This window comes from Lotus japonicus, chromosome 4, assembly GCF_012489685.1.
Source record: "Lotus japonicus ecotype B-129 chromosome 4, LjGifu_v1.2".
Taxonomy (NCBI): Eukaryota; Viridiplantae; Streptophyta; class Magnoliopsida; order Fabales; family Fabaceae; genus Lotus; species Lotus japonicus.
This window is the reverse complement of record NC_080044.1, coordinates 15,473,231-15,485,590: the sequence shown is the minus strand read 5'-3', so window position 1 is coordinate 15,485,590 and position 12,360 is coordinate 15,473,231. Positions and strand designations below refer to the sequence as shown.

At 36.2% G+C, this 12,360-nt stretch overlaps 1 protein-coding gene across 1 annotated transcript; it reads right to left on the bottom strand.

Moving 5' to 3' along the window:
- Positions 1-4,607: 4,607 nt before the first annotated feature.
- LOC130712362 (uncharacterized) lies at positions 4,608-5,240 on the bottom strand. Its single transcript, XM_057562196.1, has 2 exons — positions 5,084-5,240; positions 4,608-4,969 (listed from the first exon to the last, which is right to left on the bottom strand). The coding sequence occupies exons 1-2, from the start codon at positions 5,238-5,240 to the stop codon at positions 4,608-4,610; spliced, it is 519 nt and encodes a 172-aa protein (XP_057418179.1).
- Positions 5,241-12,360: the final 7,120 nt, after the last annotated feature.

The window sequence follows — 12,360 nt, the reverse complement described above, 5'->3', positions numbered from 1 at the left end:
AACCTCTATCAATCACCCATTTAGTGTAACACCCCGCTTTCGGTGGCGTCACTTTAGTAACCAAAAGGAAACTTAAGCGGAAAAACGTGAATATATATATATTTTTTATAATGGAACCAAAGACTGAAAGAAATAAACTCCCAACAAAAGATAACAGAATTAATATCTATTATAAATACAGCCCCCGCTGTAAGTAACAGCCCACGTCACGAGTATCCTCCAGTGACGGAAAGTAGCGCTCGTAGGCAAAAGGTACAGACCAAAAGAAAGGTCAAGTGTCTGCAACATTATCCCTCAAAAATGAGAATAAGGCAGCCCAAACGGCCTAAAACGAGACCTCCTAGTCCAACCAACTCTCTGTGATTCCCGTAGAGAAACCACACAAAAAGCTATAGGCGGGAAACTACCCTGTCCCCAAATAGAAAACATGACGGTCAGAGCTAAGACTCTACTCCTACACTAATCTTGTTTCGAGGAGCTCACACTAACACTCAATCCTACATGCTAACGTGATCGTCGTCCGAATCTGAAACCAAAACGACCAAGTCTATGTACACCATCCGTCCTCCTCTCGCTACCGCGATGTGCTCCTGTTCCAGCATCTCGAACCTAGTTCCCCCCGAAGGGTGAACCGTCGTGAATCAGTCCACCATGGACATCTGACAATGGGCGTTTGTCCGCCAAAGCACACATAGAAGACGCGAGGGTCAACTCCAAAGAATTACGTAAATAATAAATCCAATAGATACAGATAGATATAGCTACTTAGGCTTATAAGTTAGAGATAGCATCCTAGGGTTGTACAGTTCACAATGAATATAAAAGACGATAATAACAATTAACATGCATCAGATAAGATTAACAATTATCAATCACACACAGCAACTAAGTCAGTATACATGTTGCATGAAATGCAAATGACGGTTAACCCAGTTAACCAAATGCATTCCGGAAACGGATGGACATCAACGGATCAGCCCTAACACCAGCCACGGTGGGACCATTTCGGCCCGCGTGCCTCTTACACCACACAAAGGTAGTCAGATCAGCAGTAAACCCGAAGGTCTGCCATTTCGGTCTGCTACAAGAGTCGTCTACAAACGCTCTTACACGGCATTCCGGGTCTTATGACCATTTTGGAAACCGACGAGGTCCAGAGTACGTCCTGTGTTAATACCTCATTAATGTTGCATGAATGCAGGATGATTAGTCAAACAACGTCTCCGAATCTCACTCGACACGTCGCCACGTGTTCTAGCTAACTTAATGTCTCTATAAAGAATACCCTAAGGTAAAAGTCGATTCTGCGACAAAAGACACACTTCACAACAACACATTATCTCGTGATGATCTCCAAATCATCCGACTCATCTCCATCAGATGGTCAAAACTGCTCAACGAGCAAAGAGTATCAACATACTCGGAAACTACCGGTTTCCCGGACTTATCCCCAGGATAGCCCCACAACACAACTGCTCCCAGAGCACAAGAGTATCAACATACTCAAAAACTTACTAGTTTTCTCAGCTCTTGGACTCGACGACACTTCTCATTTTCAAAACTTAATGTTCAAGCCCTAAACTTTCGTCTGAGTCTTTTATCATTACATTAAGGGTTTTGAGGTTGTTTAATACATTATGGAGGTTCATTATGCAATTGTTTAAGTTTCGTCTCTAATCCTATTAGTTTCAAAGTTCTCATAATTCCAATGATTCCCTGGAGAAGGTCTCAAAACAAAAGGTCCATCATCACCCAAGTAATGGCCCGAGATGTTCCCAGGTAAGCTGGCCGGGCATAATGCCTCATTAAAAGCCCTTCTTGCCTTAGACAGAACAACCCAAGTTCTTACGTGACTTCAAATGGGGTTTTTCCAATATCATTTTCAAACTCAATTTTCCTTTGAGAAGGTCTCGATCCATAAAACAATAATAGGGTACGAACCTCGGTCCGTCCCATCAAACTTCCTCAAAATATCAAAATAAAATCGGCATGACATGCCCGTTATCCTCACTCTGAAGCATAACAGATATAGGTGCAATAGCATAGTTAAATTAGCACAATACAACAATCATAATCCATGCATCAACACATCCTAAATTAACCACGTAGCATTTAGCATATATAGCAGATATCACACATCCTAGATTAACCATTTAGCACATAACATGTAAGTCAGTCTCAAAAACAATTAATAGATGACTAATCATCATTGTCAGCCGAAGCCTCAGAAAACATTTTTCCCAATCAAACACAAACAAGTGCATAAACAGTAAATCAAGTCGAATTCGTCGACACCTAAAGCATTAGCTAATAGTTCAGTGAGAAGCCCTCACCTTAGCCAATTTTCAGGGTTCTCTTCAAACGCTCCTTCACAATCAGCTCCTTGTTCTTCGGGAAATTCCTCAAAAGAACCTTTAGAGTAAAAACCACAGAATTCCCTCAGAATCTATCAGAAACCCAGCAATCAATACTTACTAAGGTTACACGGAGTAACATATACTCCGAGGTACGATAATCTAGCGCGAAAGGACAAGTTTTCGAAAAAGAATTTTCTTCCTCCTCCTAGGGTAGCTCACGGCCACACATGGTAATTGTGTGTGTCGATTTTTCTTCGATCAAACTTGGTTCCTAGGTTATCATTAGTCGTAACTAAGGTGAATCTAAACTCGGAAAAATTATCGGATCGAAAACTGTCGCAGGGGTATTTTGGTCATTATTTTCAGCTCAGAATTTCAAAATCAGAGTTTCGAAAAACAAATTAGATGGGGTTGATACTAACGACGATTATGACGACTAATCTTACTAACGCTAAGCTCAGTCGAGAGTTTTAAGCCCAAAGGTTGGAACTTTAGCCAAAAATGGGTATTATGAGCAGAATTGAAACTCGGCAGCAATTCGGTGAGAATCAGCAAAATGAAATCCGCTAAACATGCTCAGGGGCACGCATGGAATAAGTTTAGAAAGAAAGATGAAGTCATTTGGATAGTTTTGCAAAAAGCTCAAAACTTAGAGCACAGAAAAGCATAGAGAAAAGCTATGGAAACGACGATCAGAGGTAAGGATTAGCGACTATACCTCGATACCTTCAAGTAGCAACTGTTGAATCAACGATCAAGCAAGAAATGAAGAAAAGCTCTCCTCCTCCCTCTTCTCTCCAAGCCGCGGATTGTGTGTGTGTGTTTGTGAGGTTTTTGTTTCAAGCTTCACATATTTATAGGGAATGAAATGGAAGATATTTATTAAGGATAGGATAAGTATGAATAGATATTTATCAAGATTGGATAAGTATGAACAGATATTTATCAAAGATTGGATAAGGTTGAATAGGTATTTATCAAAGATTGGATAAGAATGAATAGATATTTTGTAAACCGGTACAGTTTTATTTAGATATCGGAGGATTTAACTCATAGAGTTAAAATAAAAATATAAAAGCGATCCCGATTTCTTCCTACTGATTCCAACGTATTTTAGACACGATATTCTCCCCGCTGAATCTTCTAATTCTTCAAAGAAATATCGGTATGATTTTTGGTTTTCGAGGCTTGTTTTTAATGCTATATATAGAGGTTGGAAAACGCGGGAAAATGAAAGTTTCGCGAACCTGATTTTTCCGGCTTCATTCTCCATGAATTCTAAGATAGGTTTTGGCGAAAGAATTCCAAAACTAAAAAGAGGTTCCCTTGTATTTTAGGCGACTAATGCAAAGTCGGTGTAAAACTATTTTGCCCGATAAGTTACTTTTTGCATCGAATGTCGGAATAGAAAACTTTCTTCTGAAGAAAGATTGAAATCATCAAGAGAAATGGGTGTACGCGTGTGGAATCTTCATTTGATGTTCTGAATAGAAAAAGTCTTCATTGTCGGGTGATTCTAGGGTTTTGAAATACCAGGGTTTCGGTTTCGGCAAACTTCCGATGATTGGAATCGGACGTTCGTAGATCCTAGAGTTTCGCCTCGAAACGATTGTGATATATGGAAAAGGAGAAGTTCTAACATTTCTCTGAAGATTTTTGGAAGAAATTCCTACAGTGTTCCAAGGGTGGAACATAGTCTTATTTCCTAAGGTTCTTGTCCTAGGTTTTAAAACGAATATTAGTCGTGCTATAACTTAAATCGACTTCGATACAATCCTTTGACTTTTCCTGAAATTTCTCCTTCACAAATTTATTCCATTCGATAAACTCTTGTTCAGGTTTTCCCTTCACGATACGTCAAACCTAATCGTAAATGGAAATCTCTTCCACTTATTCTAAGCTTAAAAACTTGGGTCTTACATTTAGCCTCATACATACTCCTCAACACATAGTTGGGCCGGTAGCCAAGCGTGGTTGAGTGGATAGATGAACGCCTAAAGTAAACTGCCTTATACACCTGCGACATCAAGGGGCCTTCAACCGCCATCATACGCCACCATTGTTTCACCAAAAGAGCTTTATTAAACCCCTTAAAAGAACGAAAACCAAGACCACCGACACCCTTCGTTTGAGTCAATCGGTCCCACCTCCTCCAATGCAACTCCCTCTTCTCCACATCTTCACCCCAATAGAACCGACTAATCATAGCTTCAATCTCATCTCAAATATAATTTGGAAGAGCAAAGCAACTCATCCCATAGGCGGGGATAGATTGGACCACCGATTTGATAAGAATCTCCCTCCCCGTTTGAACAAAACCTTCTCCTTCCAACCCTTCAACTTCTTCCATGCCCTATCATTGACAAAAGCAAATACCTGAGACTTTAACTTAACAATAATGGTAGGAAGCCCGAAATACTTCTCATAACTTTCCATTGCCTTCACACCCAAAAGCTCCACAAGCTCATCAACTATGGTACTAGGCACATTACGGCTAAAAGAAAGCTGAGATTTTTCAATATCAATTTTCTGGCCAAAAGCAACCTCATAAAATTCCAAAATCGACCCAATCACATTTTCCTCCTCAACGGTAGCCCGGGAAAAAAATAACACTGTCATTAACAAAAAACAGGGAAAAGATAACAGGAGCACCTTGCGCCAACCTGAGACCACTAAGAGACTTTACCTCTAAAGCCCTCTATATCATAGAAAAAAAAAAACCTCACCACAGAGAATAAACAAGTATGGAGACAACGGATCACCCTGCTTCAACCCCCGCTGCGGAGTGAAGATAGGGGATGGTCGTCCATTAACCAATGCATAAAAAGTCGCAGTCCGCACACATTGCATAGCCAACTGAACCCAATGGTCAGAGAACCTCATTTTTACCAGAACCATCTCCAAAAAAACCTCATTCCACCCCATAGGCTTTGGACATATCAAGCTTCAAAACCATAACTCCCTTACGCCCCATGATTTTCTTCTTCATCTAGTGGAAGCACTCAAAAGCCACCAAAGCATTATCAGCAATCAAACAGTTAGGGCGCTTTGAGCCTCCACTACAATGTCAGGCAACACAGACTTCAAGTGGTTTGCAATGGTCTTGGTCACCTAATACGTATTTAACCCTTTTAATTTTTTTTTCTTAATAGTGCGATTTTTCTAATCACTTTACCATTAAGGTAATTAATAGAGTATACACTCTTTAGACAGTTGGACAGTTAGGCAGTTAGGTTGTTAATGTTCTGTTATAGTGCAATAAGCAATAGCTTACTCTGCAAGCTATGACTTGCTCATTATAAATAGTGTAAACACTCACGGTTGTAACCACCTATAACAGAATATACAATCTCAGATCTATTTTCTCTATCCTTTATCTTTCTATTCAGTTTCAGTTCTATTAGTAATCATTTTAATGGTTATAATCATAGTCATAAAACTCAGCTCGAACCGACCGGTCCGACTCGGTCCCCTGACCGGTCCAACCCTCACATCATATCAAACTTGCAAACGGCTCAGTGGAAACCAAATTGACTCGGCCGATTAATGATTAAAGCGGTGATTCGACCATTTTTTTGAATCGGCGAGTCAACTATTTTGTGTTTTTTTAATTTTTTTATTGATATGTTGATAATGGGTTGGGTGTCCATTTTGGAGTTGTGCAGTTAATATTTAATATATTTGAAATTGTTGCAGGGGATTTGAACACAAGACCTTGAAGAAATGGGAAGAAACATTAACCACAACACCATCATGTTATTTAATCATTTGAGTCCTCTTTTATTATTAATATTAATATATTAACTTTATATTGTATTTGACTATTTTATAATTTTTTAATATACACCAAGCCAAACATTTGAACTAGTGATCCAGTAGTTAGATCAGTAACTCATTGGCCCAGTACCTTGACTGAGCGGGCCAGTTTAATACAACTTTACCCATTAAGAGCAACTCCAACGCAGATTGCTTAACCTAGTTGGAGAAAATAAGATGCGTTGCTTAATTTTTGGAAGCGTTGGAACTGGCTGAGCTGGCGTTGCTTAGCCCTCAAAGTTAAGGAACGTTGCTTAAATAAGCAACGTTGCTTAGCTTCCTTCCTTCTTCCTTTTAATTATAAATATCATATTTCCTCTTTCATTCAACAACTGATTGCAGTTAAAAAAAGAGAGGGAAACAATGATCAATGAGAAGAGGCAGAATAAGCAAATTCCAGACTTGAATCGGAAAAAAAATTCCAAACTTGAATCAGAAACAAATTCCAGATTTGAATCAATTTTTTTATTATGAGATGAAATTAGAAACAAATTCCAGAAAAATTAAAAAAAAAACCCAGACTTAATCAGAAACAAATTCCATAAACGATTTTTTTGTTACACTTCTACAGCAACTGAACACAGAAAAATAAAAATAAAAACCCACAAAAATTAAAAGATGAAATTACAGAGGTGTTTTGTGTGCTTGCATGTCACCGATTTGGTCCTGAAACCTCTGATGGCGGTTGAAACCACCGATCTTGACCTCTGAAACTCTGATGGTAGTGGAATGGCAGTGGAAACCACCGATCTGGACCACTGAACACCGATCTGACCTCTGATATGCCTCTGAACAACACGACTGAAGTGAAAGGAAGTAGAGGGAACTAGATTTGTGGCGCCCTCTTCGATCTGGGTTTGAGAGGAATAGGATGGAGGCTTCGATCTCAGCAGAGAAGAGAAAGAAGCTTCGATCTCAGAGCATAAAGGGAGAATGGGTTTGAGAGAAAGGGAGAGAAGAACCGTGGAGAATGGGAGAGAAGGCTGATGTGGGAGAGTGGGCTTGATTGAAGCTTCGAGAGAAAGGGATAATGGGTTTGAGAAGGCTGATGTGGGAGAATGGGTTTGAGAGAAAAGGAGAAAGAAAGTTCAAGAGAGAAGGTGAGAAGAATGGATGGATGGTTTGATTTTGAATGATGGAGAAGCTTCGAGAGAAAAGTGAATGTGGTTGGTGAGATAAGTAAATGTTGATGAATCCGGTGGGTGAGGTAAAGAAACGTGTGAGAGAGATTGAGTGAATAGGTAGTGTCGTTTTGAGAGAAATTGAGGCAATATTCCATGTCGTTTTGGTCCAATATGAGGGGGAAAAATCAATATAAGGAAAAATTCATTAAATGTCACCGTTGGCCCAAGCTGAGAAAAAAAATCATTCTTTTTCAAGCTAACTAGTGGAATTACCCGTGTCCTGCACGGGTGACTTTTGTTATTTAAAATTTGGCTTAAATGCACTTTTGGACCCTCATGTTTTAACTTTTTGCGATTGTCAACCCTTATCTTTTTTTTCTACGAATGAGAACCCTATTCTTTCAAAACGATGCACTATTTACCCTTCTGTTCAAATCCGTCAAAAACTTGACGGAACACGCTGATATGGCCTTCCACGTGGATAAAAGAGGGATTTCAAAAAATGGCTTAAATGCACTTTTGGACCCTTAAGTTTACATTTTTTGCGATTGTTGACCCTGATCTTATTTTTAGTTTGAATGGAGACCCTAATCTTTCAAAACGTTGCACCGTTTACCCTTCCGTCTGAAGGCCAGTTAAGTGGGTTCCGTCAAGTTTTTGACGGATTTGGACGGAAGGGTAAACGGTGCAACATTTTGAAAGATTAGGGTCTCCATTCGTAGAAAAATAAGATCAGGGTCAACAATTGCAGATTATATAAACTTGGGGGTCTAAAAGTGCATTTAAGCCTTAAAATTTAAATTCTCTGTAACACATCATTGGTCAATGAGTACAGTAACATCATTGGTGTTTTAGCCAATGTGATAGAAATTCTATTAGAAATTTTTATGAGATCTTTGGGGATGAGTATTGTAGTACCCTACCCAGACCCTACCCATTGCCTTCCCTGCGCAGTGTACACCTCAAAATTTCACTACCGTTGGAATTCAATCGCTAAAGTAAATATATAGTTTTCAAATTAAAAAATCACAAGAAGGTTAAATTATATTACTTACTCTAGAGCATCCAAATCAATAACATTATAGTTGACTTTTTATCTCATTTTTTTGAAATCAGATAGTTCACCTTTAGATACGACAAAACATATGACATCTACATCAAAATATTGAAAATGGTGATCTTTATATTTTTTTTTCTTGGAAAAAAATTAGAAATATGTCTAAATTATACCGATCAATTTCTCATCTCTATGGGGTTTTCAAACATAAAAGTATAAGGTGTGAAGTTAACCCATAAAAGGGAATTTGTAAACTTTCTGTTGGTTTCACTGCGGGGGTCAGCTTAAAGTACAACCTGCATGGAATGCAAGGTGGTTACTCTAGACCATGCATTGAATTTTGTCACCCTAAAATATGTAATAGATTCGGTAAAACATTTTATGAAAGATTTTTCATCGTATTTTTTGGAACAAAACGTCGACATACTCATATCTTGTTACACATTAGATTTTTTTTCGCGCAAGTAAGAAAAAAAAAAGTAAAACTACTAAAGAACATTCGATTCATTATATAAGTTTTTTTATATGTTTTATGCCTTTATATAAGTTTTTTGTATATACATTAAATCGATATTTTAAATTTTTTAATATTTGATTCATTATTTTCTTATCAATGTTTATATTTATAATAACAATAGAAAAATGCTTAATAGGCCGAGCATATTGTATACGAAACATAAGAATGATGTGGCATGGCATGTCTATGTCATCTTTCAATTTCTCTCTCTTCCCATGCCTTAAATCAGATCCGGTCTTTCTCCTTCGCTCTCATCTTCTCATCAATCTGAACAGAGAAGTGTTTTACTGCCTACCCGTAGACCTGTATCCGCTCTCTATTATTCTATAGTGGCTCGTGCAGCTCTAGATCTCCGATTTAGTGGCAAAGAAACCTGCCATGGAGAATATACGATGTTTAGCGGCATGGAGTTCGACAGCTTGTACCTGTACATGAAAGATATCATTCACCCATATTTTCACCCATGATAGCGAGGTATGTAACGATCTTCTCTTCACCCATAGATGTAACTTGAAGTGAAAACATCCAGAAAACATATGTGTAAGTTTGTATAATGGATGGCTGATGAATAAAAAGGGGATGATGTGTTGCAAGTTGTTGAACAGTACTTGAAGGAACGGAGGCAACGAATGCACATGGATGAGGTTTAGATGCGTGGGAGAGTTGTGTGGTTCCTAATCAAACCTTTTGTTCTTATTTATTTTATTTAATCAATTAATAATGTTTAAGTTGCCACGTAGGGCATTCGATAGTTTCTTCTAACTTTCGATCGTACGATATAACACTTCTCATAGCAATAATAATAATAATAATAATAATAATAATAATAATAATAATAATAATATATATTTTGATTCAAAACAAATTTTTTTTGTTCCTACCACAAATGTATTATTTTTTACCTCAGAGAGGATCGAACCAGGCCAGAAGCCTAGGCGAAATCCCTTAAGGAAATGAGCATTCACCACTTGTGGTTAACACCAAAATTGTTAATAAATAAATAAAATGCACATGCAAAAATAAACAAATTAATTTCAAAGAGAAATCAACATGTAACAACCAAATGAAAAGAGATTAATTTATTTGCACTAACAGACTAATAGTGTAATTAAGAAACTTTTTACATTGTTAGTGGATAGAAATTAATCTCAAATGAAAACCCCAGCTCTAATAAAACTTGAATCAAATCATAGGAAAAAACCATCAGAATAAATAAACAAAAATAATAGAGAATATACAAAAATTATTTAGATTCAAAGGCTTCTCTTATTTTTGAATAAAGTCTCACGTGACTATTATTGTTAACTCTTTCCCTTTTTTTGTCTTCAGCTCTTCACTCATACCACCACCTACCAGGGACGATGGAGGAAAAAAATCTACTTTATCAATCTAAGTAGAGAAATTGAAGGATTTCGGTATTTCTCCTTCATGATTTAAAAAATGGGGTGAAACAATATATAATGGTGAATCAAAAATAGAAGAATGAGTAAATAAGGGGAGTATGAAACATGAAATAAACCATTGGACACAACAAATAAAAGGGAGTGAATAAGGGGATAACGTAACCAATAATAAACTTACGATATTGCGATCATACAGTGGTGGTGGAGAATTGTAAAATAAAAATGGAAATAAAACCTGGAAAACAATAAATCAAAGTAAGATAAACACGGTGCAACACATAACTGGTGAAATTGAATGTTATAAACTAAAGAAATAATGTGAGAAATGTCTAAAAAAGCAAAAGAATTCTAACCAATGCGCAGGTATAGTAAATTTAATTATTTTTGGATTAAGATAAAAATCATTACCTTCACATGATTGACAAATTATTTTTCTATAGAATTGTTTCAGATTAAAGAAAAATTGAATGTGAATGTTCCTTAATACGAAATCGAATCGAATAATGAAATGAGAAATAGAAAAATGAAAGGGAAGAATGAGGAGTATGGAAAATATGAAAAGAATGTTGAAAATACTTACCATGGAGTAGACGCACGGAGAAAAAAAAAGATGAGTTTTTTTTCATAAGAAATTTCAAAGATGGAAGGAAGAAGTATAGGATGAATAAAAAATGAAGGAAAATGAAAATCCTTGTCTTGTTGTTGAGGAGGTACGTACGAAATGGTGCTGAAATTGTTGCCAATGAACATAAGAAAATATGTTTACTATTAATTTTTGTTATAAAATTAACATGTAATTAATTTTATTTCCTAACTTAATAATTTCGATTATTAATGCTTTATTTTTTTTCCTAAAATGATATATTCATTATTGGTCAATGAAAAATTAATCAGAAATTAAACATATCACCAAAATTAGTTGTATTAAATGCTCTAAGGGTACATTGATTGTGTTGGTATTTGAGCCAATGCAACAGAAGTTCCATTATGATTTTTTATGTGATACCTAGTTTATAAAAATGAGTAAATGATATAAGTAAAGAAAATTAAAACGTGCTAGTGAATCAAAATTAAAACTCATGACTTTATTTTTACAATAATAACAAATTCCTTTTTTTGTTAATATCTCTTTTTACATAATAACAAATTCCATTTATTATGTAACAAAAGAAATTCCGTATTGTTTAATTTTTTGAATGTTAGGCATGTGTTTTGCAATTGTTTCAAATTTCTGATTATAAAAGAAAACTGAAAATTAAAATTGTAATTAAATTAGCTCACAATAATTATGGTGAGTTATAGTTTTATGTTGGGACAAAAAAGTATGATGAGTTTTTTTTTTCTTGGAGGGAAAATGGAAGACTTAGAGGGTGTCATGTGTCATAGGTTTCTAGAAGAAAACCTTATTTTCATATATATATATATATATATAGATGCCAATGTATCTAATATAATTAATACGTATATCAGTTTTTTTACACACATTTTTACACTTCCACACAATTTCTTTCTTCCCACAATATTCCATGGATCCTTCTTCTTTTCAAGCTTACTGTGAGTACTTGAAAATTCAATCATCTCCTACTCTTGAAAATTCTTCAAATCCACAAACCTCAATGTATCTCCTAATATAATGTAATGCATTTTGTTTAAAGCCTTTTTTTTAACATACCATGTTCAATTTGAAATATATTTATATTGTTATAAATATTAATTAATATTTAAATTTAAGTCATGGTTAGGTGGAAATAAAAAATATAAACATATGAAGTACAGTGGGGTCCAACTAAAAGTAAAATAAGCAACCATACATTGGAGTGAATTTTGCTTGGGTTGCTTATGAGTTGCTTAAATCCTATGTGGCAGTATGGGCCCACCAGAATAGCATTTAAGCAACCCAACTAGCAACCATGCATTGGAGATGCTCTAAAGGAACAGTTAGCTAATTTCACCTACAATAATTACTCCATTAAAGTTCACATGAGTGCGCGTGGAAGAAGAAGCCAGGAAAGTTACAACGGAAACAAAAGAAAAGAAATGGAAAGTCACAAGAAATTGAGAGGGCAGTCTTCATCCCTGTAGCCTA

Excerpts from the sequence above, each read along its gene's own strand:
- LOC130712362 (XM_057562196.1), bottom strand. The coding sequence starts at position 5,240 with ATGAGGTTCTCTGACCATTGGGTTCAGTTGGCTATGCAATGTGTGCGG. Across the intron at positions 4,970-5,083 it reads ATACTTGTTTATTCTCTGTG|TGTTATTTTTTTCCCGGGCT; the intron begins GTGAGGTTTTTT and ends TGTTAATGACAG.